The 24600-nt window shown below is 51.7% G+C and overlaps 10 protein-coding genes across 10 annotated transcripts; 6 read left to right on the top strand and 4 right to left on the bottom strand.

Annotated features, from left to right (window-relative positions):
* Window positions 1-1016: 1016 nt before the first annotated feature.
* On the bottom strand, window positions 1017-2012 carry BCR38DRAFT_370076 (uncharacterized protein; the record flags this gene model as incomplete). Its single annotated transcript, XM_040857270.1, has 2 exons — window positions 1017-1478; window positions 1773-2012. Coding segments are annotated over 2 exons (699 nt in total), but the record flags the coding sequence as incomplete, so codon positions are not given.
* Window positions 2013-5086: 3074 nt separating this feature from the next.
* BCR38DRAFT_435075 (uncharacterized protein) lies at window positions 5087-5401 on the top strand. Its single transcript, XM_040860348.1, has one exon. The coding sequence runs from the start codon at window positions 5153-5155 to the stop codon at window positions 5306-5308; it is 156 nt and encodes a 51-aa protein (XP_040715843.1). The 5' UTR covers window positions 5087-5152; the 3' UTR covers window positions 5309-5401.
* Window positions 5402-7555: 2154 nt separating this feature from the next.
* BCR38DRAFT_485580 (DNA-directed RNA polymerase III 130 kDa polypeptide) lies at window positions 7556-11120 on the top strand (the record flags this gene model as incomplete). Its single annotated transcript, XM_040863910.1, has 3 exons — window positions 7556-7682; window positions 7747-7759; window positions 7814-11120. The coding sequence occupies 3 exons, from the start codon at window positions 7556-7558 to the stop codon at window positions 11118-11120; spliced, it is 3447 nt and encodes a 1148-aa protein (XP_040715842.1).
* A 385-nt stretch (window positions 11121-11505) lies between these two features.
* On the bottom strand, window positions 11506-12900 carry BCR38DRAFT_485579 (DNA repair protein RAD57; the record flags this gene model as incomplete). The annotated part of the gene is made up of 1 exon (XM_040863909.1): window positions 11506-12900. One exon carries the CDS (start codon window positions 12898-12900, stop codon window positions 11506-11508), a length of 1395 nt encoding a protein of 464 aa, XP_040715841.1.
* Window positions 12901-13440: 540 nt separating this feature from the next.
* Window positions 13441-15018, top strand: BCR38DRAFT_409792 (uncharacterized protein; the record flags this gene model as incomplete). Its single annotated transcript, XM_040858405.1, has 5 exons — window positions 13441-13494; window positions 13689-13764; window positions 14179-14190; window positions 14256-14712; window positions 14793-15018. 5 exons carry the CDS (start codon window positions 13441-13443, stop codon window positions 15016-15018), a joined length of 825 nt encoding a protein of 274 aa, XP_040715840.1.
* Window positions 15019-15541: 523 nt separating this feature from the next.
* On the bottom strand, window positions 15542-18196 carry BCR38DRAFT_485578 (choline/Carnitine O-acyltransferase; the record flags this gene model as incomplete). The annotated part of the gene is made up of 3 exons (XM_040863908.1): window positions 15542-15678; window positions 15746-17743; window positions 17794-18196. 3 exons carry the CDS (start codon window positions 18194-18196, stop codon window positions 15542-15544), a joined length of 2538 nt encoding a protein of 845 aa, XP_040715839.1.
* A 167-nt stretch (window positions 18197-18363) lies between these two features.
* On the bottom strand, window positions 18364-19177 carry BCR38DRAFT_214502 (uncharacterized protein). Its single transcript, XM_040854184.1, has one exon. The coding sequence runs from the start codon at window positions 18993-18995 to the stop codon at window positions 18531-18533; it is 465 nt and encodes a 154-aa protein (XP_040715838.1). The 5' UTR covers window positions 18996-19177; the 3' UTR covers window positions 18364-18530.
* Window positions 19178-20799: 1622 nt separating this feature from the next.
* Window positions 20800-21276, top strand: BCR38DRAFT_435065 (uncharacterized protein). The gene has a single exon (XM_040860347.1). The coding sequence runs from the start codon at window positions 20935-20937 to the stop codon at window positions 21136-21138; it is 204 nt and encodes a 67-aa protein (XP_040715837.1). The 5' UTR covers window positions 20800-20934; the 3' UTR covers window positions 21139-21276.
* Window positions 21277-22112: 836 nt separating this feature from the next.
* BCR38DRAFT_409790 (uncharacterized protein) lies at window positions 22113-22493 on the top strand (the record flags this gene model as incomplete). Its single annotated transcript, XM_040858404.1, has 1 exon — window positions 22113-22493. One exon carries the CDS (start codon window positions 22113-22115, stop codon window positions 22491-22493), a length of 381 nt encoding a protein of 126 aa, XP_040715836.1.
* Window positions 22494-23203: 710 nt separating this feature from the next.
* On the top strand, window positions 23204-24208 carry BCR38DRAFT_458106 (uncharacterized protein; the record flags this gene model as incomplete). The annotated part of the gene is made up of 2 exons (XM_040862119.1): window positions 23204-23917; window positions 24023-24208. 2 exons carry the CDS (start codon window positions 23204-23206, stop codon window positions 24206-24208), a joined length of 900 nt encoding a protein of 299 aa, XP_040715835.1.
* Window positions 24209-24600: the final 392 nt, after the last annotated feature.

Below are 24600 nucleotides of genomic sequence, written 5' to 3'. Positions count from 1 at the left end.
CGTTCACTCGAATGTCACGAGTAAACAGTTGGTTCGCTTTGGGCCTACGTATGAGGATGGCTGGAGGGAAGGCGCGATTGTAGTAGGGCAGCGGGAAGGTGCTCGAGTACGAAGATACCGAAGAAGTCAAGGAGCAATGGGAGGAAAAGAAAGTGCTGCACTTACCCGGTTGGGATTGCCCTTCTGAGCAAACAACTTAGGGAAGCCCTCATCTCCCGTGTCGATGCCTGCGTAATTGGAATCCATGGTAGACTCGTCGTCTCTGAACAGAAAACCAGCAGCGTTGGTTTGGTCGATGTTGTCATAGAGGTTTCCGCGTCTGGTGACCGGCATGGAATACCGGTTGAGGCTATTGGGAAAGTCCCAGTTAGCAATTTGCCGTTGATGATTCAGGCCTGGAAGGTCATGAATCCCTCTATGGATTCCAGATGATAAAGATGAAGTGACCAATAAGAGCAGAAATCGTCAGGACTCGCGAGGAAAAGCACGAGTCGACAATGGGTGGAAGGTAGTCTAGGGATGAAGGTTGCAGGAAGGGGATGAGCTGAAGACAAGAAAGGCGCGTTGGTCGTAGCTTCTTGACCGGTACGCTTTGAATGTAGTTACAACTGGTTGATGGGCTTACTATCAGAAGGAAAGGTAGATTTGTGGGTGGTAGTGGAGTTGCTGGTAGATGCGGTTGAGATTTGGGATAGCAGTAAATGGAAAGGAAAGCTGTCTGGTACAGTAGTGGCAGGAAAGTCCAGAATGGCAATTTTGAACTGTACAGTAGAATTCACCTTGAATCCTTGAAGGCGTAAGTACTCCGTGATGTGATTCACGGTTGTCCTCACTCAACCTCACCCAAGGTCAATCAACCTAATTGAAGTTGGATGGATACCTCATTGACGATTCCCATCCACACAAAGTTATATGTGGTCAGTGCACAGTAGCTATACTGTCTGCACATTGAGGAGGGGCATTGGCAACTCAGCAATCATGAAAGGGAAAGTACACCCAAGGGAAAGTAGTACGCACGCGTTGGTTGATCGGTGACTGGTAGGATCCTGACGAAGGGCCTCTTCCTTTTCGTCCTCATCACTATTTCTTCGAGATCCAGGTACTGAACGTGAGGGCAGGTGCTCGTCATACGCAAAGCGCGATGGCAAGATGCCCGACTGAGGGGACGCAAGTTGAGACCCAGATCTGGTCGGCCGGTTGAACAATCCGGGCGGAGACACCAAGCTTGACGTCGAATATCGGTTGGGACGCGAGAACATGGTTGGGAACCCCGAAGACGTCTCGCGGTATTCGGGCGGCGTAGTCGGCTCAGATTGATGTCCAGTCAAGCCCAGGCCATTTCCGTTTCCATTTCCCCGGCCCAAGTCCTCCTGCATCTGGGCCAATTCGTACTCATGACTTTGCATCTCAGCCTCGAAACGCCGCTTCTGCTCTCGAAGCTTCTCATATTCAATCTTCTTCTTCTCCAGCTGCTGGAGCTATTAGTCTGGGCTCAAATATTCAAGTACGTTACAGGGCCAATGTGGAGAAAGAATCGCATCAGGGGTGGCAGGGGCTTTGGGGGCTGGCTGCTCAAGTGGACAAGTGTCACAATATCGAAAGACAGGGAGGAGCACTCTACCAATTGAACTTTATACTGGGTCTGAAGGCATTGAAGTCAGCCGCGAGTTCCACAAGCAAAAGGCATCCGACGTGGAAGTTGAGACATGGTCGGTCGGTAATCAAGCTGGCAGGGCTAGCAGGACTCAAGGGCTGAACATGGGCCGAGAAACGACAAAAAGACTCACCGCAGTGGGATATTCTTGCGGCTCAGGCGGACGCTGTGTGGTTATAGTCGACAATGTTGGTACACGCCCCGAATCCGTGGTGAATCGGCGAGGCAGAGTGGTTCGAGGGTCGTGGGACCCTGGCTGAGGCATTCGATTGCCATTCCTCGGGGGTGAGACAAGCGAATTCATCGGCGCCTCGGTTCGCGGCGACTGTTGCGCGCGGAAACGGTAGTCGTCCATCTTCTTCTTCTTTTTTTTAAAATGTTGTTACAATATCCCGAAGCTCTCGTACAGATGTGAATTGGGGGAGACGGCGCCGTTTCTATAGACTACGCATTGAAGCGTGCGAGGTCAGCATTTGGTTCGTCGCGGTCCCGCAGTTCGACACGACCGCAGTAGTTGAGAAGCGTTGGAAAGATTCCATTTGCAAGGTACACGTGGGGCAACTTGGAAGAAGCCAGGGCCGCGCGCAGCCTAGTGCTCCTGTTGTGTTGCCGCCCTGTCCATCGTGTCCTTTGGCAACTGCTGCTGGATGATGCATCACACTCGCTGATCGGGAGCGACCCGCCGACGACGTGCTACTACTTCCAGAGTTGAGGGTGGCCGGCGGGCGGGCGGAATTCTGCTTACCTGGACGATAACAACTATAGCACACAGTACGCTGCCCTGGAGAGCCAGGAGCGGCAGCAGCAGAAAGAGTGCGAAGGCGCAAAATCAAAAAGAGTGTGGAGTTGAGGGCAAGAAACTCGTTCTTCAGGCCTGGAAGTACGAGGCAGAGGGGAGAGGTCGAAGAGCGCCAGGGGTTCAGGTTTGGCGGTGGATAACACTTAGCGGTCCCCCTCCAGACCTGGTCCTAGTCCTGGTCACAACTTTGGAAACTAACAACTCGCACAGGCTCTTGCGGCGGCTCGAGGGGCGGCAATTCGTAGAAAAATCTCAGATGGGAAAGAGTCCAGTCTGCCAGCTGTAAGCACGAAAAACTTCACATGCACATATTAACGGTCAGTGGATCGTCCGGCTAGATCAATCTCGTCTTCAATCGAGTCTTTACAGCCAGCTAAGGACGAGGGGCTTGAATCATTCGGGCACGCCTCCACTCCACAGATCTGGGTATGTACAGACTGCAGTACATAGGAGTTCTGCTGCTGCCAACAAGTCAGGAATGGCGGTTGCTAAAAGTCTATCTGCGACCCATGGCGCCAGGACCCGAATGGCGATTGGCAACATATGCAGTCTTTCTTCTTCTTCTTCTCTGTCCTGTTCAACGAGATCCGAGTATGATGATGTACCTGGCCACTTGCTGTGCAGCATACATGGATGGATTGGGCCAAGTCCAGAGTAAAGTTGCATTTGCAGCACGTCCTGCGACCCAATCTGATGAAATCCACGTTGCATATGTCTCGCAATTCGGGAGATTTTGCTAATCTGCCTCCACTTGTCCACCGTTCTGCGATTCCATAACGTACAAACCCACCTTTCCGGCCACCCACCTTTCCGGCCACATATTGCAATCTAATTGAAGGTATTCGAAACAATGTATTCAACGTACTATTATAGCTATTCAGGTACAACCAGCTCTAATAGAAAGCTGCGCTCTAGGGCTTCCTGAGGTATAGATCTGATAGATTCTGACGCCTTAGCTGGGTCCAGTATTACCCCTGGTCTCGTTGCCGTTCTACTTCAAGGGCTCGATCCATCGCTTCCTTAATCTGTACAATGTTACCAAATCGTTCATTAGGCCCTAATCGTACCTTCTTACGTGGTTTGGGGCGTAACGAAGTTATCTCGCCTTCTAATGCGTGTACACGTTGGGTCAAAGTAGCGACCTCGACGCTCTGTACATCTAGCCGACGAGTCAGCTTCCGAAACAATAGCCGTTGCGACGATCGCAATGGCGTAATCGCTGCCAGACTCTCCCTAGCTACTATATGCCTCGATGTATAGCGAGAGGAACGTCGACTTTTTAAATGGAATAGAACAGTACTCGATCGAGAGAGAGGTCGCTAACGAGCGATAGTACCGCTTTAATGGAGCAAATACGGCGACGTCGAGAGGTTGGAGCCCGTGAGAACAGTGTGCTGGCAAAAATAGTAATGAGATCTTGTTACAATAGGCTAACCACATAAACTCGACGTTGTCGTGAGCGATATAATCATCTAATATCAAGAGCCGCTGCTCGTCGGGATCAACTAGTTGTGTACGAGGTATAAAGATATCACGAAGCCATCGAACGGCGATATCTGTACTGATCCAACCGTTAGACGAATAAGTATATTGCTAATCAGGTATATCGTCGCAATCGTTAAACCATTGGGCTTGGAGGCTCTTGCCAGTATATATTACTGCTGGGGTCAACGAGTTACCCATCGCCGATATAGCATGTAATATAGTGACCTATTCGCGGCTTTCGTCACTCCGAACGAATGTTGTATGTTTATCTGACGATCCGTACCCTATACCCTCGATCCCTTCGCCAATCGTGATGCCTGTTTCGTCCGTATTCCAGACATTATGTGGAAAGTAGTCGTGAGCTGACATCAAGGCTTCGTACGTCTCGAAGAAATCGTCGATATTCTGCGTCGATAGGCCATCAAATCGCTGACGGTCGAGGCGTCGAGATTGGATACTTCCGACCTCTGGATGGCGTTGAATAAAGCGATGAACCCAATGGCGACCGAGGCCTTCTGATCGACGATCCTGAGGTAACAGAATCAACGCCATCTTAGCGATGAATAGTGCCGACGGGCTACGACCCTCGCGACCCATTTCGAGGATCCATCCAATCAGCGCGTCTTCCTGATCCCTAGATAGCTTCATCGACGCGATTGACGCGTCAGAATGGCTGAGGCCATCGCCGAGTCGTAATTGGAGGGTGAGCGTGGAACGCCCCATCGGAGGGAAGCCTGGCGCTGGGATATCCCTTGATTGATATCATTGAGAGCGCCTTTAATCGAATTTTCTGAATATCGAGGCTTTGTATAATAATAGCCAATACCGACGATAATCTGTTGTGCCGAAGGTTGTTGTAGTTGGCAGTTTAGGTGGCCAGAAAGGTGGGTGGCCGTAAAGGTGGGGTTGTACGTTATGCCAGCTCGGGCCAGTGACTGCACCCATGGGCGATCCATGGTTGTTTGAAAACAAGCGCCCCTCCAACCCCATCCAGAAGAGGTAGCGGTGAGGAACCCGGACTACTTTACGGAGTACGGCGGGATCTGGAAGCCATGGCCGATTTGCGGACTGACCAACTTGAGTGCGGGGGAGTACTACGAGAGAGACAACCAAATTGAATAATTTTAGAGTACCAATCCCTTCAACAAGTGCGGCTCAAACTCTGGCTTTCTCCTTGAATTTTCGGATAAATCTGTCATCTGGAATGTTGTTTAATGGATTTTTTTATCGGTTATTGGCCGTCAGAGATTCTCTGGCGGTGGCCTCCAGCGCTCGCCTGGCATCCACACGACACTGCTGGGCGGGCTCCTGTGACCACGCCTATCGGGAACGAACCCCACAATGATTGGAAAGACCCGTGCATATCTTGAGATTAGTACAGGTACTTCGTACTTCTAATGTTGAAGAAGTGATGACATTCCAAGAAATCTAGTGGTATAGACAAGGGATAGTTATACTGTAGTTGGACTGGTGCGGTACCACGAGCTTGCGATGCATTGTCCGCTCGTAGACTTTGCTGGCCGAATCTCCATCAACATGCACGGCGTCAAGCCCGATTGCTTGAGCCGGCTCGATGCGGGGGCTACACATTTACCCGCACTCCCAGTACGCTTCCGTGAGAAGTCAAACTCCATTACGGTGTAAGGGGCTGAAACAGTGCTGTACGCGAGTTTGGATGACGCAACAATGCTTCGTTCACTTAGACGTCTTGTGGGAGCCGAATCGACATGCTTTCAATGGCAGATGCCGCCGGCTATGGTTCATGTTACAAGGGCTTCGCGAGTACGTTGGCGTCTCGTGTCACGCTGTCTCTCCGCTACACCTTCGTCCGCACTTAAAGAGTTCACACCGGCTAGTGACAGTCAGGGTCTTCCCGCCTGAGGGCCGATTTTAGGTTGGAACTGAAGCCAAGAATACCGCCCTGAAGTCAAAAGGCTTAGCGCGGCTAAAACATCAGTTGATGTAACCCAGCCAGGTGGGAGGAGCGCTAGGCGAGTCGGGTTCCCTGAATCGACACACTTACAAGTCAAGGTATTCAGTTTGATGTAAAGTTTCTGCTGCACCCTGTACGACTATGAAGAGTACTGAAATGTTAGACTGAGTTTTGGGGCAATGGCTGTTTTCTCGTGTTCTGTAGGTTCACCACCGAATGCAGTTTCTTGTGAACGATGACTGGGTAAACAATGGCCAACTCATGTATATGTGTGATCTATCCTTTCACCAGCGGGTGGCTATGTCACCTGAAAGGTATCGCGTCATCAAGCAGCAACCCCAGACTTGATCCTTGTAGTAACCACAAGTACTACGGTTTTGTAGCAACTTGTGTCCTCACTAGTCAATATCCTTACCCTCACCAGGTCCACTCACCGACTTTTATCCTCAACGAATAGCACGGTTTGCCTTGCGTGGCTGCAGCTCACCTCGAATCGGTTCCTTAGAAGGGGCCGTCGAGCCCGATGTAGTCCTGCATCAAGGCGAGCGTTGGTGGCTGCACACACTTAACAAGAACACTTGGACTCAAAGTTGAGTCACTCTTAAATGTTTTTGATACAGCCCATCGAGGAAAAGGTGTAATAAGACCGGACTGTCTAGGCTCGCCAAAACCTTCAGCTCATGAAGAGACAGCAGATACCTACTCGAATTTCTGGCCCTGTATATCCCAGAAATCCGAGTAGGTATCTGCTGTCTCTTCATGAGCCGAACGTCTGGAACTTATAATCAAATGTACGTGCAACCCTTGAAGACATAGACCGTCCCACATAGCACAAAAGATCGGCACTCTATGTGATAACTTAACCCCACATTCGATGATTGTACTCGACCGAATAGACGACAGCGTTTGGCACCGATTGCGCTGACTTTTTGACATCCACTGAATATTGTTCGAAATAGGTTATCACCAAACCAGAAGTACACACAAAGTGACGCCTCCTGCATGCCCATTGCAGGCATCCCGCATGATGCATGCATATTCAAGATGGAGGGTGGGAGGGGCACAGAATTCTGGAACCCAACCTCGAGCTGTCGATGTTAGTTAACCGGCGTGTTAACTTAGTAACTCCCAGATTGTTTGCATCAGCAATCCTTCTGCAGCCCCGGAGTACAAGCTCTCATCAACTGTGATTCGTGGGTACTGCTGCTGAAAATCCAATATCAATCCTCATCACCGATGCACTTCTTGTGGGCTTGTGATGCTTGACACTGCTGACAACATTCTCGAGCGAGTCAAGGCTTGAGGTAGAGTGATGAAAGTTGTAGCGACCCAGCACGTATCAAAATGAGCTGATTCGATATTGCTATTCAATCAAGCGCTTCAGGGGCGTCCAGTTTTTATCTTACATAAACGGAGAACACCAGACAACAGGCGGGGGCTTCGTTGGAGCTAAAATGAATGATCAAATGATCATTGAATGCCCTGTAATCAGTAAGGTCGTCCCCTACCATACTGCGGGCACAACTTTATTCCGCCCACAGCATCTTATCAGCTTATCGGCATCTTGGTGGGGCAATCTTCAACATGGAATTGTAGATGAATCAACTTTTCGAGTCACTTCCAGGTTTGTTGTCGCGCCGTCGCCAAATTAATATGAGAGTTCGAACTGTTGTTACTGGTCAACATGTCGCTGCTCGATGACGGATTCGAGGCTCTTCTGGAGCCCTTCTATAATGGCAAGAAGCTCACCGATCCAATATCGACCAAGGAAGACAAGTTTCAGCTGCTGCCCGCGTTCCTGAAGGTCAAAGGTATGATTGTCCAGCCACATTTCTGCACACAAACCAAAACTTGAAGCTGACTTCATGAACACAGGTCTAGTCAAGCAGTAAGTTGCTACTTTGTGCTGAACTTGGGGGCACTTGTGTCTAACCACAGCCAGGCACATTGATTCTTACAACTTCTTCGTGGATCACGAAATTAAGGAAATCCTCAAAGCCAATCGCATGATAAGAAGCGATGCTAATCCTAGCTTCTTCGTTGAATTCCTCGATATCAGGGTGGAAAAACCTGATCGCGCTGACTTCAGCGAATTTCGTGTGGCCAACGAGGTGACGCCACATGAGTGTCGGCTCCGTGACATGACATATTCTGCCAAAATCGTTGTCGACGTTGCCTATCTTAGGGAGAAAGTCCGAGTGGTGCGCAGAAATGTTGAGTTGTGCCGGATACCGGTCATGCTCCGAAGTAACAAATGCCGACTGTATGGAGCTACAAACGCGCAAATGGAGCTCATGAACGAGTGCCCCCTGGATCCGGGAGGTTACTTCATTGTTGGCGGTACCGAGAAGGTCATCCTCGTCCAGGAGCAGCTGAGCAAGAACCGAGTCATTGTTGAGGCCGATGAAAAGAACAACACCATCCAAGCGTCGGTGACAAGTTCAACACATGAGCGGAAGTCCAAGACCTACGTTCTGCTAAAGAAAGACCGCATAAACTTGGTGCACAACGTTCTGATCGAAGGCATACCCATTGTCATCGTTCTGAAAGCTCTTGGGGGCCTCTCGGATCTCGAGATTATGCAACTCGTTGCTGGATCAGATGGCAGATTTCAGGATGACTTTGTAGTCAACTTCGAAGAAGCGTGCAAAGTCGGTGTCTTCACCCAACATCAGGCGCTTGACTATATTGGAGCAAGGGTGAAGATGGGCGGCAGGGGTCCGTCTACCAAAGGTCCAACGCCACGTCGAAGTAATGTCGAGGAGGCTCTAGATGCCCTTGCCAACATCGTCATTGCCCACATACCTGTGGAGGGTCTCGATCTCGGGCCGAAGGCTACCTACGTGGCTCTTATGACCCGTCGTGTTCTGATGGCTCATTACAACCCCAAGCTGGTTGATGACAGGGATTTCGTTGGCAACAAGCGGCTGGAACTGGCAGGACAGCTGCTCTCGCTGCTTTTCGAGGATTTATTCAAGAAGTACATGAACGATCTCAAGTTTACTTTCGACAACACGTTGAAGAGAAACCACCGAGGATTATATGATCCTTTGCAACAAATAAGCGCAGCCGGCCGTCACATTACAGATGGTATGAACCGAGCGATCCAGACAGGAAACTGGAGCGTGAAGCGATTCAGAATGGAGAGAGCCGGTATTACCCACGTCCTGAGTCGACTGAGCTACATTGCTGCATTGGGTATGATGACTCGAATCAGCAGTCAGTTCGAGAAAACTCGGAAGGTCAGTGGTCCTCGTGCGCTCCAGCCATCACAGTGGGGTATGCTCTGTACTTCGGACACACCCGAAGGTGAAGCTTGTGGACTAGTAAAGAATCTCGCTCTCATGACGCACATCACCACCAACATAGACGAAGAGCCTGTCAAGAGATGGGTCTTTACCTTAGACTCCGGAGTGGAGCCCTTAAGATGCTTTTCAGGGGCAGAGATGCATCAGCCTGGTACATACATCATTCACATCAACGGTACGCCTTTTGCTCTGACTCGATTTCCCAAGCGATTCGCGGCAAAATTCAGGACTATGCGTCGTCGTGGCTGGATTTCGCCTTTTGTTAGCATCAACGTCAACACCCATCTCGCAGCCGTCCACATTGCCACAGACGAGGGCCGAATTTGTCGACCCTACATCATCGTGAAGAACGGCAAGGCCAAGATCAAGGAGAGCCATCTGAGATTACTTCAAGCTGGCAAAGCAACATTTGACGACTTTCTAACCCAAGGCATCGTCGAATACCTTGATGTCAACGAGGAGCAAGACACACTCGTAGCTCTATACGAGAAAGAAATCACAAAAGCATCTACTCACGTGGAGATTGAACCGTTCACAATTCTGGGTGCCGTTGCCGGGCTCATTCCGTTTCCTCACCACAATCAATCCCCTAGAAATACATATCAATGCGCTATGGGTAAACAAGCCATTGGTGCCATTGCGTACAACCAGTTTAACCGCATCGATACTCTTCTGTACACGCTTGTGTATCCTCAGCGGCCCATGGTCATCACGAAAACCATCGAGCTTATTCGGTACGACAAGCTACCCGCCGGGCAAAATGCCACAGTCGTAGTCATGTCATACTCGGGCTACGATATCGAAGATGCTCTCGTGCTCAATAAAGCATCCTGCGATCGTGGTTTTGGAAGATGCCAGGTGTTCAGAAAATATTCTGCTGAGCTTCAGAAGTATGCCAACGGCACACGTGATCGAATTGGAGACAATGACGGGACTCAAGAGAAGAACCGGGCTCTATCGCGGGATGGTATCGCCGACGTGGGCGGGGAGATCCGGAATGGCGAGGTATTGATCAAGAAAGAAAGTCCTGTCGATACAACGCCTGGGATCGGAAACGACAGACGATCAGACGAATACCGGGAGGCACCTCTTTCTTACCGGCTTCACGATCCTGCCTACATTGACAAGGTCATGGTCACCCAGACAGCAAGAGAGACACAGCTGGTCAAGATTCAGACAAGGCAGACGCGACGCCCCGAATTGGGAGACAAATTCTCGTCGCGCCACGGTCAAAAAGGTGTCGTTGGTATCATTGTGGATCAGGAAGACTTACCCTTCTCTGACAAGGGCCTGGTCCCGGACATCATCATGAACCCTCATGGTTTCCCTTCTCGTATGACCGTTGGCAAGCTGCTGGAATGTCTCACAGGCAAAGCTTCCATCATTGAAGGGCGTAGAGATTATGGTTTTGGTGACGCTTTCCGCTCGCACCCTCTTGAGGAGATGAGCAAGAGCCTTGTCGATGCTGGCTTCTCGTGGGAAGGAAAGGACTACTTCACATCGGGAATCACGGGCGAACCATTACAGGCTTACATTTTTAACGGACCTATCTACTACCAACGGCTGAAGCACATGGTGCAGGACAAGATGCACTCCCGTGCACGAGGTCCTCGGGCCACGCTCACTCGACAGCCAACCGAAGGTCGATCCAGAGAGGGTGGATTACGTCTCGGAGAAATGGAGCGTGATTGTTTGATTGCGTACGGAGCCTCGCAGCTTCTGCTGGAGCGTCTGATGACGAGTTCGGACGCCACCAACGTCGACATCTGCCAGAAGTGTGGTCTCATGGGTTACAAGGGCTACTGCAGCAGTTGCCGAACGAGTCGGGAGGTGGCCAAGATGACTATGCCGTATGCAGCGAAGCTTCTAGTCCAGGAACTCATCAGCATGAATGTGGGAGTCCGGCTGCAGCTGGAGGATGAATTTCCACATCCCCGTTGAGTTCGTTTGCGTGGGACCAAATCTAGCATTATTCTGGCGTCCTTAGTTCGCTCAAGTCGCATTTACGTGAGCTGGGGGGTTGGGAAAAGCATAGCATGGCATGGTGACAGGGAATATTGTGTACATGAGCAGGATGCAAGTTGTCACCCACATATCTGATGTCTTTACAGTGGTCGTTTTGGGGTTTATTCTCTGTTCTTATAATCCTGACCCGTATATGCCGTGATATGATAGTGTATATCTCTTGGTCTGAGAGAACCCCTCCTATTAGTATTATGGCACTCCAGTTGTCAGCCCCCAACCCCCCGGGTTTGTACTGCTGACTTTGTGTGACATAACACTGCAAGAAGAAGACATTTCCATGGCCCATCACTTCTAAATCAGATCACGTCCCTTTCTTGACTCCCCTGACCCCTCCCATCGTGACCTCGTACTCAACGGCCCCGCTCAGCCCCTGGCCGGAAGGCGCCACATGGGGTGCGAACACAACCTTCATCCACCGCCTCCACGTTTTGAGCGTCGGTGCTCTCATCTCATCATCCTCAGCCACCTCCTGGCGTCCATAAACGGGCTGCCTAAACAGCGCAATCCGACACGCGAGCTGCGTCGACCAAACCAAACCCAGACTCGGTGTCTTCAGCGCGTAGTCGGCATACGGGTCGTCCCCCCACCCGGTGAACCACCGCTGCTGGTGATCAAGCAGCAGCGCCGCCGGCGCAGGCGGCTCGAAGGCCTCGGGCCACGGCTCCAGCATCCCCACTTGCACCATTTCGGCTTCGCTGCTCGTTGGCTCGGCGCTTGGCTGGGGCCCTTTAGACTGATGTCCCCATGTCGTGCGATGGGCAAGAGGCGAGTCTTGCGATATCCGGTGGTGGTCCGAGAAGGGCACACTGCTCCTCGCAATGGTTGGCGTCTGGGGCGTGGAGAAGCGGTCTGCGACTTGGTTGGCGACTACGACGGCTAGTTTGTGTTTACGGGCTAGCTCGTGGAGGAGTTGGCCGAGCCGGACGAGCTCGTTGCTGCGCTGCGCCATGTTGAGGCCACCATTGCTGACGGCGCCGCTGGGCTCGCGCTCAAATTCGGCGCGGTAGTTGGCGGCTACGGAGTCGAGGACCAGGAGGCCGACGTTGCGGCGGGATACCTCGACGGGGACTTGGAATTGCAGGATGTGGTCCTGGGATTCGAGGTCGGGGGTGACGGTGCTGAGGATGTTGTCTGTTGACGGGCGGGCGGCCCGATCCAGGTCGCGAAGTGACGGGTTGGAGGAGAGAATTTGGAAGAGCCGTTTGGTGGACAGGGGCGCTTCGGTGGAGATGTACATTGCTGGCCGGCCCAGACCATGCGGTGGTGGAAGTTGGACGGAGAGCAGCAGGGTAAGCAGGAACTGGGTCTTGCCGGCGCCGCTCTCGCCGGTGATCTCGGTGACATAGCCTGTTGGGATCCCTCCGCCCAACGCGCGGTCAAGTGAGTCGTCCAAGGTGCTGATGGTGCTCCATTGCTTGGTGAGATCCGTGCCGGTCTGCTTGAGCGAACAGTTGCCCTGGTTTGGAAACTGGCCCTGTGGCTTGTCCGAAACACCTAAGTCGACATGCAGAGCTTCCAAGACAGCGTTGCACAGTCTTTCCAGGCCTTGAACTGGTAGCTGGGCCCGCTTGGCCAGATCCGTCACCTCGACGGTGAGCAGGTCGCTGGTGGTAACCTGGTGCTTCTCGATGTTGTGGAGCAGATTAGCATATGGAGCAGTTGGGAAGTCCGGGAGAACGCGCGACAGATCTGTCATGGGGAGGCATCGGTGGGTATCGAGACTCGGGTTGGTCCGGAATTTGCTTGGATACCTGGACAAGCCAAATCAACCGGTGGTGTGGTTCGATGTGGTTGTGGCCGTCTTGATGCATAGGGCATTGTGAGCGCATCGCGGGCTGGTGGGGCGCCGCTATCTCCGTGAGGGTACGAACCCCACATACCGTACCAGACCTCTCTGGCAGCGCGGCGACTGATCTGTGTCCAGTTCGCCTAACAGCTCGGCACTAGTTGGTCCTAACAACAGCGTCGACACCTCCACTCCGACGACTTGGCACTGGGCAACGTCGAGGGATTGATCAGAACTGGTTCCGTTCTTCGAGTTTCCACCTTCTTCAATTTCCTTTCCTGACACTATTTTCGAAGTAATTCGCCGAATCGGCTCTGTTGAACAAAAAAGAGGCTCTGCCAAGTCCATTTTCATCTTGTTGGCTTGCAGTGTTCTCGCAGAAGCACTCCGAACCATACATCAACCTTAGGAAACAGCCGTGTGGTCTCTATCACCTGGCACCAGGCCATTATGAGTTATCGGGGTTCGGGTTTGATGCCATTCCGGACAAAACAAGCACACTTTGTATGTGCACATGCGACTGAACCTGCTGTACGAACATCTATGAACTATGGCTGGATCGACCCTTCGGCACCTGCCCTGGCGTGAACATGTTCAACTCCTGCAAGCCAAGTTGGCCGTCAAGCCTGCTGATTGGTCCCAGCAACCCATGAAGCTTGTCGGTGTTCAATGTCACTCAGTCTGCTGGACTTCACCAGTTATACAATATTGCTTCTTCGGCTGTCCTGCAGGCTATTGCCAATACGGGGTCGGATAAGCTGTACAAGGTATTATGTAAGTCTCGCTCAACTCAATAAAGAAGCTGGAGTCTTGAGTCCCTGGACTCTTCTGCTCGCTCGTGAGTCCGTTTTCCTTTCCTCGCCATCTCATCACGGTTTGCCGTGTGTGCTTGGTCGAGAAGGGCTTCTCGCATATCTCAGGTTCAAATTTGTAGCTGACTTCCTTCTCCGCTATTATTGCTTCGAAATCATGCACAATGATATATCCCTGCTTCTTGTCGTTACCATGGGCAGTGCGGTCCAAGCCTTGGCCATAAACGGAGCGGGTAGCCAGAGCGACTGATGCAACGGCGCCGCTTGTAATATTCAAAGCGCCCAGAATCACAACTCCGCCGAACGCGCTCGATTGATGGGAAGGTAGGGTACGCAGACAGTTCTCGTAGGACAGACAATGCTTGTGGACATGTAGACGGACAACTTGGTACGCGGACACTCACTCTCCATAGTATTAGTCATGCATGGTCCGACTAGCATGAAGTCCCATAGGTGATGCTTTTACATGCAGTGGTCCCAATGGTTATTGCATGTTTGTAGCAGCCTCTTCCTACGGAGCCGTTGCCTGCTGTCCAAGTGACGCGGACGAGGACTGGTTTCCGATTTGGATATGTCGACTGCGACCAATTCTCCTAGCACTTCGGCCGGGGTTCCGGAGGAGGCTCTTCCACCCCCATTGGCGCCATAGCCAGCGGCGCTGTAGGGGGAACTTCCGTCATCGCACTAGTCGGCCTGGGATCCTAGTTCCTAATGAGGAAGAACAAGAGTTCGAAGAATATCTCGCCCCCGCCCCAAATGCACCACGGCTTCCCATCTGGTGGCCACGATTCCGTCTACAACCCAAAAATACGCTAAACAGCAGCAGTTTGGCCAGCAACAGTGTTCCCCCATTGCTCAGCAACAAAAGCAAGCACCGCCGGGTTGTTTCCGGCAAGACTAGCCTACGCCGGTGAGTTACACCACTGTGGCGACGAGTCCGGTTTCCGCCGTGACGGATAACAGTATGCGCACATAGCAGCCGCCGACCAGCCCAATATCGACCATTCCATCGTTCCAGCCGGATCAGCAGCAGTCTCTTTATCAGACGTTGACGCCGGATGTGCTGTATACCGTCCATGACGCCGGGGGAGACGTCGCGGGCAGGGGCCGAATACGAATCATCAGGACGAGTTTCATGAGTTGGGATAAAACGGGCACGCGACGAAGTAAGGGCGAATGGTTTGTGGTGCCAAGCGAAAATGCTTGGGGTCGTTAATGATTTGAAATGGAGGACGTGGATGAGCCAGTGGTTGGTCTATACCATCGTAGTGGATCGGAGACTATGCTCAACATTCGACCGAGGTACTTATCTATAGTAAGACTTCGAACCTTGCTAGTTTTTGATCTGTCTCGGCTCACTTGTATGCAAGGATTTTCTCAGGGAGGTACCTAGGGAAGACACTGAAACAATCATGTATATTACAGTTATTCGCAGAGCATCACCAACATCCAATTCGCGCATTGCCACTCAAAGCTGGCTATACACGAAATCAGGCTCCAAGACAAGAGGGATTCGCAACAGCAACATAACTATGTGACTATATACAATAGGGGTATGGTAACTCTGACTCCGTTGACAACTCCGAAAAACTTGCAAAGATAACGCTGCGCTTCTTCATAAACACACACATACACACACACACACACACACACATTGCTACGCCACCACATCAAACACTGCAACGCTCGTCGCACTGCTTTCTTGCGCAATGGGAGTAGCTGGGGATATCTTATGACACTCAGTAATCAACCAACCGCAGTTTCTTCCCGACATCTCTTCTCCTCGCCTTCTCTGACGCCTTCGCCTCGCCATTGTCGAATCCTTCACCCCTTGCCTTCAGCGCTTGCAAGAGCATGCCCGCATCGAAGAAGCCATCTAGTACATATAAGTTAGCATCCTAGTAGGCCAAAAACGGCATGGATGAATGTTAGGTAGTACTTACAGCCTCCCAGCTCATCATCCTCACTCATAGCCAGGCTCTCCTCAGTTGGCGACCTTGTTCCCACCGAAGACTTGGTCATATTGCGAATCACCTCGGTGCCCGTAATCATGCGGCCCCTGGCCTTCAATCCCTTGGGCGTCTTGGCCTTGCTCGGGTCGACCTCGCGGGCTCGTGTTTGCTTCATGGACATGCTCTGGCGGTTGGTGATGCGCAGGATGCGGCGGATCTCAAGAAGATAGCTCTCGAGCGTGTCGACAAAGCGCTTGGTCTGACGGTGCTTGCTCGATACGCATACCGAGATAACGTCGTCCTTAATAATGTATCCAATGCCGAGGCCGTCGCCGGACGTGGGGCCGAATCCGAAGTGTCGGAGCGACGGGTTGCCGCAGTTGGACGTCGACAGGATTGTCGTATTGAGCTTGTCCCACCCGGAATCGGCGAAGAGACTAGGTACTGGTTGAGTGTCCCGGAAGCGGGATCCCGTACTATCTCCACGTTCTCGATTTCTGGCCTCGCCTTCGGTCGATAACACTGAGTCGTTGCCCGGGCTACCAACTGGAGAAGACAGGTCCCGATCCGACCCGCTTTCTACAGGACTAGAGTATCCCGTGCTGCTCAAACTACCATTCTGCTCGTCGAGGGATTTTTGCCACACGCAAAACAACGCATATAAATGCCTGTCGCAACCTTCTGCTTTCGCGCAGTCCCTCGTGCTGCTGGTGTGTTGCTGGCAAGCCTTCCGCAACGCCTCCACCTTCGATTCAGCCGGGTTGTCCCCCCAGAACGTCTGTACGAAGTGGACCGACTGTTCAGATACGGATCGAATAGCCTCCGTTCGCCCGTGGAGGAATACCTTGGTCATAGCCGGTTCGTACGTGCACTCTATGCGCCCATACAGGCCATAGTATGCCGCTTGGAACGCCATCTGGACAAAAGCATCCGGAGAGAAACCCATGGCGGTGATGAAGTTTTTGCCGTAGCCATTGAAGTCCAGGCATTCAAACTCGTTCTGTCCAATGAGATCTGCAAGTCTCGTCTCTGCAAACCGCACCGCAATGCTCATCTCGGGTAGCATGTCCCACTCGAGCTTGTGAGGCGTAGTGTTAACATCACCAAAACTGTCAGGATCTCTCTTCGAGGGGTCTGGACTTGTTGTTGCCCAGAGACTCGGGGCTCCGCCATTGATCGTCCTGGCAAATCGCAAAATCGTGTCGGTGTAAATATCGCTCGCAAATCGAAGAACGGTGTGGCCGTCCACACCCGTGTGCTCAAAGTTGATGCCCGCGCTGCCGTTCTTGCAGACAATTATTTGTAACTTGTCGTACCATCGGTTAATGCAAGTCCCAATCTGAAGTCCCTTCTCTACTTGACTGGTGCCACAAAGCATGTTCTGGCACAGGGTTGCCGCAGTGTTGGGTTCCGTGTAGTCGAGACATAGCATGAATAGTGCCGAGTCTACAATGCCGAGACAATCCGCGTTGTTCGAGCCCTCTTCCCTTGTGAGTAAGTCTCGAAGGCCAGACCAAATTTTCCGGTTCTCCGTGCTGAGAATGCCAAGGGCACCTTTGGCAGCTTCTTGTATCGGTGTTTGGGAGGCGTCATCGATGATAGTTTGCAGGTTGATGGACACGTCCTTTTCACTCATTATGACGTCCGAGTCGTCGTCGAGAACGTCAAACCAGTAGAACTGGCCGTGGCAAAGTACAACTATGTGTTTGGAGTCGGGATCTTGCTCGATCTGACATCCATTCTCCGTCGGTACTCGGGCCGTGCCAAACAGTCGGGAATATTGATACATATCTAGGGGCTTGCCCTTGATAGTATCCGGTGTCAGTTCCTCTCGGCGGACAGCTCTGACAAACTCGAGGGCAGAGACCACCAGTGATGCGGCACGCGTCACCTGGTTATTCCTAGCCGGCGTTGGGTCATCCTCAAGCAGGAAAAATGGATTGAGATTCAGGACGACGGGGTTGTCGAAATTCAAGTACGAGTCGTACCCTACATAGCGGTTAGGACAAGATGGGGGGATTAGACGGAGCGCAACGTACAAAACTGTTCAATGTAGCTAGTCTTGCCCACAGCATACTGCTGCAATTTATCGTTCAGTTCCGGCCCATCTTGCTTGAGGAACTCTTGCACTGCTTGCTTCGTGTCGGAATGTTCCCTGGGCCCCTGCAGTGGCTTTAAAGCAGCAAGGTACTTCTCGCAAGTGTGTTCCAAATCCGGTATGGGCAGCTTGGGCAGACTGTCCTGGCCAGAGAAAGTCACGCCTTTGTATTGACGGCTTGCCTCCATGTCTGTCGCAACAGGCTTCCGAGCCTGACTCTTGGGGCCGCTGGGATTGCCGTTGAGACGTTCCGGAAGGGAGCGAGGAATAGACGTAGGCGTGTTACCAGACAGCGTCTCACCAAGAGACTTTGGCATAGCAAAAATACGAACTTGGGTAGGCATTCTGTCAGTGGGACTTCACGATGATCAACCGTATAATGGAGAGACGGAGGTGCTGATGTTCAAGCCGCGCAGAGCTGTGCGGTAGAAGTAATGGCAGTCTTGAAGACAATAGTTCGGCATCCCACTAGAGTTATAACAACAAGGGCTTTGGCATATGCCGTGGAAATGAGAAGAAGCTGGATCTCGGCCGCGAAGGGAGAACGGAAAGTATAAAGCAGTCAGGTACAGAAGGACGAAGAGACCGGACGTAAGAGGCCCAGGAGTGGATCCCCTACTGCTCGTCCCAAGGCAAGGCGAGAACATGTTAGCCCGAAGATGACCATGTCTACCATGTTCACATGTGGGACTGGTCGACTCTGCCAGATCGGTGCAGCAAGCTGGCAAGTGGGTAAGATGATTGGCCACGAGCAACTGGAGTTGGCCTGAAACTCATCCGCCGACCCGATGAGAGACAATATGGATGCAGTGGCCTGGTAATATGCCGAGCCTCTTGGATAAAAGTGTATGAGAAAGATCGCACAGGATCACATACCAGGTAAGCGTGTCGTTGCGGCAGCCCGTCTGAAGTCCTCGGCTTAGAACATAGCGAAATATGTCGCAGACAGGTCAGATGACAGGACTCAAACGCCGGAAAAATCGCAGTATGGTCACGCTTTGCTTCGTCTAAGATAGCATCAGTCTCAAGCAAAGGATAAAGCCAGCATGCTGCAGTGCGATTACTCCGTTGCTGCACACTCGCAACGAGTAGCTTCACCATGACGCCGACATGTACGCCCCAGCAGCTGGAAGTGATGGGCATAGAAGAAAAGCGCAGCGAGTAGACCCACCTGGCTCTCAGAGATGAACACCATGGGGTTGTGGAATAAGTGAGGTTAAAGCGGCCGAAGGAGTTCTGGGCTCGTGGTGTTCGGACAAGTGGATGGCCTCTGGTTGGGCCTCGGAGCAAAGGGGCAGAATTCCTAAAACTGACAGTCGACGAAAGCGATCCACTTTCTAGCGAGCGGGACGCTGACTAGGATGGACCCGGAAACTCAATTTTTGGGGGTTACTTTCAAGGGAAAACCACCATATGTGGGCTTGCCCTATTCATATCATAGTTCGTCGTTCGCTCGTCGATTGAATCAGTTCAAACAGCGTCCGGAGAGCCCGAGATAAGAGGTGCTTCACAGCAGGATTAATAAGGAAAACCGATTTGAGACCCAGTGACAGAAAAGGTGGGGTTTACCCAAGGCAGTGTTCCTCTTGCGGGGGAGGACGGGGGAGGACGTGAGAAATGCTGCATCAGAAACGTGCCGCACTTGTGCGTGCAGCTGGTTCTAGAACTAGAAACAAATGCGCCGTTGCCTATTGGTACAAAGGATTCATTCATAGAAATATTGGCATGTGATAATTGCAATGTGAGCGCTATCACGCACTTGGCAACCCAGGAGGCACGCATGTGGGTATGGGTCATGTCGTATGACGACAAAAGTCTTGAAGTGATATAGATGCCGACCCCGAGGACGTCTGGTCCCAGTGTAGGCCGTGGGCCAAGAATCTAATGGCTTTCTATGGGTAACCGTGGTGTTGCTTGTTTTCGAGTGCCGATCGGGCCCAGGAACGCAATCAGATTGAAACCGCGATGAACAGTGTGTGGAAAGTATGGCCGACGACATGGTTGCAGCGATTTGGGGTGTTCGTCACGCCCAGCAACCCCAGATCAACCCTGTCTCTCTTGGTGCGGGAACCTTGAAGATACCACTCCCTGTGGAGTTGCGGGTCTCTGTGCTGGAGCCAGATCTGGAGGTGCCTGGCAGACTACCGTTTCTCCTCTAAAAATTGGAGTTTCCGGCGGAGAGGCAGGAATCCAAAGTGAACAGCGCTTAAGTGAAGGTTATCTGGCAGCAGGCGTCTCCAGTTATGTTTCAGTACGGAGTAGCGTTACTCGTGCCTTCAAAGATCGTCGGCTTGGAAATGTTTCTGCAGATCTACGAGGCGTGTCATCGAAGTCTTATGGAGGTACCAAAGATTTGCCTCAGAGGGAGGGACGCAAGGGGAAAGATTAGGCCGTGTGAACAGAGAAATTTTCAGGTTGTACATGAGGCTGGATGTAGCCATCGTGTTGGCGACCTGAAGATGATCAAATCGCCAGGTCGAATCCTTCCTAACCTCAGAGTTGCTGCCACCTATTCCCAGTTTGCCAAGATCGAGAGAAAGCGATGTAGCCATATATACCGCACTCTCCCGTGTTGTATTTGGTTCAAAAACAAGCCGAATGAGGCACCAAGCACTAAGAAAAGGCAGACAGAACCCTGTCCGTACACATCTCAAGCTGGCCACAACGCCAAAGGAAGCAAGATGTCTCGGGACTGTCTCCTGTGAAAGGGGGAGAAACGAGATGCTCGGATATATCATACCAAGGTCATCCTCGGACTAATCCTTCCGTTCGCACTTCAATCTCTGAATGCCACAATATACATCGGTCGTTTGCTTTGGAACGTTGCTAACAAGTCACCCGAGTTGCCAGTGCTTTACCGTGGATAGCATCTGACTTCGGCAAGGAACCACCTTCACACCAAAGATCAAAATCATGAATTATGACTGGCAATTATCAGGGCAGATATCGTAACTCGACTGGGTCGTCTCGGTATTCAATCTCACATCGGCCCCTTCATCCTCTTACGGATACAGATGGACACCTTCGGTTACCACTGGACTCTGTAGTCCTGCTTAGATTTGAAGCTCGTCGGCAGCGCCTTATGTGCCGGAGCACCCACCATCGCTTTCGATGTTCTTCTCCTCGGAAGATGCATTCAAGGAGTTGCCTGTGCCGCTATCAGTGTATTGTTCGCGTTATTCTGGCGGACAAAGTCTCCCTCGAAGAGAACGCAAGGGACTGGAGCGTTTTCGGCTTACAGCTGCCGCTTCATATGGACTGGGGCCCGTCATTGGCAAATACGTGACGTCTGCCGACTGGTGACGGTGCTTTGGGATCAACCTACCTATCGCGTTTGTCGGCATCTTCGTCGTCTTCTTCCTCCTTCGAAAGGAGTCATGAGCATTGATGCAGGTGGGCCAGCTCCTTTTACTGTTCAGATTCGCTCTCCTTGTTCTGGCTCTCACTGGGGCTGGTGCTTCATGTGTATGGGATACAGTTGCTATCCTTGTTCCATTGATATTTGGCGCTTTGGTTGTCGGCGCTTGGGGCTACTACGAGTATTTGATGACTCTTGGCCGGGCGTTGAGCTAGAAACTTCCAATTCAGAAATCGATGCTTCCTTGGAAGTTGCGTCAGAATCGGAACATCAGCCTGTTTTGCCATCTCATTTTGGCCGCACGATGGCAATTATAGTGTGAGTGTGAGTGTTTTAATGGGCTAAACTACTGTGGCTGTTGCTAAATGCCCATCATGTTCTAGGTTTCATATTATTACGATATATACTTCACCCTTCTCAAGGTATGTCATCCCATCACCACGTAACCTCGATTATATTAACTCGGTACTTTTCTCTGTAGCTATGTCCATCCGATAAAGGTGGTGATCAATTACTGTTTGATGCTCCTGGTATTGGCGGTTAGGCAGATCCCACACAATTTGATGGCAACATGCACTGGTTTCTTGGAAGCCAGAGTCTGTGTCTCCATGTTCTTCTGCTCTGCAACGTTTGGCCGTGCCAGGCCTTTCTTCCCTTGTTTGTTGGACATATTGTCGAAGCAGTAGGGGTCGGCATGCTGGCATGGGCTCTCTGTTTTGAGCAACCCCAACAATATTCGGCGTGATGGGACTTGGTGTTGCATGTAGGATGCGTTTTGTGCCCGAAAATATCCACATCATCGGGTTCTTCCACAAACACAACGCGACCGTCATCAGCTTGTTGGTGGTTGCTCTGCCATTCGGAGGCACTCTCCCTGATCATCCCGTATGCAGTTTTCCACAATGTTGCTGGTATTTCGGGAGGCTTGCCATTTCAGTCATCTGAACAATCTTCCACCGAATCAGCTGAACCGGATCACAAGTAATTCCAGGCACGGCGTGACATGGGCCTTCGTGGCTTTGGCGCCTTTCACGGTGGTTTGCGTACTTGCTGCGGCCTGTCTTGGGAGCGTAACTATAATCAAGGACAAGAAATACGAGGAAGGAACGGGCCCCCATCTCATCCACGGCGGCTATCTGCTGGGATTGCCGAAGGAAAAGACAGACAAGGACCAAGGCGATTGGGAAAGGCAGGAGAACATTATGGTGGAGCCGTTAAGCCGACAGCTTGAGCGTTTATACCATTGCACCAAGTTCTCCTATTACGTATGTGGTTGTAATTAGGCTTGAACCACATCTCGTTACTTCCTTAGGAGTAGCGTTGGAGTTGAGTGAGGTTGTGCATGGCACCGGACGACTTCACTGTGTGGTAGTTTAAATCGAAGATTTTAAACATTCGCTTTCGGCTTAGAAGACTTCAAAATACCAGTTCCGAGTGAAATAGGTAATTCTCGTTTCGATCATATGATTTGGGTAATCTTGGCGTGCTTTAGTGACTTACAGAGAGGATTTGTGGCTTGTCACAGCACGCTCTGTAGATACCTTCTTCGAAGGGCAAGTATAGCTCAATTCGTACGTAGCTAACAATTATACTCTGCACTGTTAAATGAGCCGTATTCACAATCAAATACCCCATCCACTAATTCAGCAGATTTTCGAACATACGGTAAAACCGCATTTTGCAAACATCTGACATTAACTCGGCTACGGGCTCATGAGAATTCCACGCTATCGCCGGTAGCGGCATCCCAATTCCTCTGCGAGCCTCTGTCATTCCTCAACTTTCAACTTCAGTCTTATACCATCATAATTCATCATCGACCCAGTCTGTGTACAACCACGACGGAATCGTACGAAACCAATAGGGCTGGGTTAGAAATGACACACTCCTGAGTAATCGCAATTTCGTATCCACACCATAAAAATTTCCCGACGCAATCGCCTTCATGAAACGGAAAACTCATCAGCCCCCTCGCCGTCACTTTCACCACAAGATGGACTCACCACCCTTCAAACCCCGCTTCTGGATCAAATTTCAAGTCTACAGCGACGGTCTAGACACGCAACAAGCCCAGGACCTCGCAACCCTGTCCACCTTCTCCCAATTCCCCAATCTACCCCCCGAGCTCCGCCTCAAGGTCTGGGAATACCTCCTGCGGCCCCGGATAATCCTAGCTTCCTGCCTCGAAGGCGAAGTCGATAGCGAGCAGCTCTCCGAGCTCGCCGCGCGACCCTCTCGTCCCTTCGTCCCCGTGCTCCTGCACATTAGCCATGAGACGCGGGCCCTGGCGCTCGCGCACTACGAGCTCGCCTTCAGCTGGAAGGTGCCGCACGTGCTGTCGTCGCTGGACTTGGGGCCGGGGATCGGACAGCAGCAATATCAGCCGCCGACCTGGTCAGAGCCGCATGTTTATTTCAACTTCAAGCAGGATGCGATATTTCTTATGGGCGAGCTGGAGCCGTATGATAGCTATGGGTTCAATTCGCCCATGAGCTACTTTTTGCGCAAGGAGGACACGCAGCGGGTTCGCCACGTGGCGGTTGCCTTTCGGGCCCTGAGGTACGGCGAGACGGGATCGCAGCAGATCTTTGGCGCGCTGTTTCACGTCGTGGACCGGTTCACGCATCCCGTTGGCGGGCGCGTGCTGGTGTGCGTTACCGAGGGGGACGAGATGACGAACGCGCTCATGGGTGGGGAGAGCCCGCTGGTCCGGGGGGAAGGAGGCGGTGTATCGGCGGATGATGTGGCGGGTTGGATCGAGGAGCAGGGGCTAGATGATACGCATTGGTATGATAGCTTGGCTCGGAGAAAGGAGAATGTGGCGCAGCAGATTTGGAAGGATTGGTATAGGGGAAGCATTGTTACGAGTAGTTTAGCGGGTATGGAGTTTAAGACGATTTGGGAGGTTGAGTTGGAGAGGTATATTGCTGAGGAGGCAGAACTACCAGCTCCTCAGGCGCAGCAGGTAGTATCCGAGCTGAGCAACGAACTAAATTGAGTGCTCCCATTTCTCTGGTCATTGCTTCGTGTCATAGCAGCAATGACGGGGAGTTCGAGTGTTCGACGAACTACTCCAGGTAGAAAAGCTGAACTCACCGCTGGAGCGTCTGAGGTAGCCCAGCATTTTAGCATTAGAGTAAATGGTTCTTTCTGCGCAATAGTATAGCACTTCGTAGCGGTATAGCGATGAACGCCACGACCGAATACATGCCCAGCTGTCACCTACCTCCACAAGCCAACAAATCCAGCAGAACTCGCGGTTAGGCTTATCAGAATGGTGATGTTGATTTTTCACAGCTTTGTACAACAAAATTACACAGTCCCTCTCGACCTGAGTGGTGGCATGTAGCGGTCATATCGCCCGCACGCCATCATACGTGTTCCCCCCAA

The sequence above is a fragment of the Pseudomassariella vexata genome (genome assembly GCF_002105095.1).
Source record: "Pseudomassariella vexata strain CBS 129021 chromosome Unknown BCR38scaffold_7, whole genome shotgun sequence".
Taxonomy (NCBI): domain Eukaryota; kingdom Fungi; phylum Ascomycota; class Sordariomycetes; order Amphisphaeriales; family Pseudomassariaceae; genus Pseudomassariella; species Pseudomassariella vexata.
This window is presented reverse-complemented; position numbering and strand designations above follow the sequence as displayed.

Coding starts and splice junctions, on each gene's coding strand:
- BCR38DRAFT_435075 (XM_040860348.1), top strand. CDS start 5,153: ATGGATTTTTTTATCGGTTATTGGCCGTCAGAGATTCTCTGGCGGTGG.
- BCR38DRAFT_214502 (XM_040854184.1), bottom strand. CDS start 18,995: ATGCCCATCACTTCCAGCTGCTGGGGCGTACATGTCGGCGTCATGGTG.
- BCR38DRAFT_435065 (XM_040860347.1), top strand. CDS start 20,935: ATGTGCCGGAGCACCCACCATCGCTTTCGATGTTCTTCTCCTCGGAAG.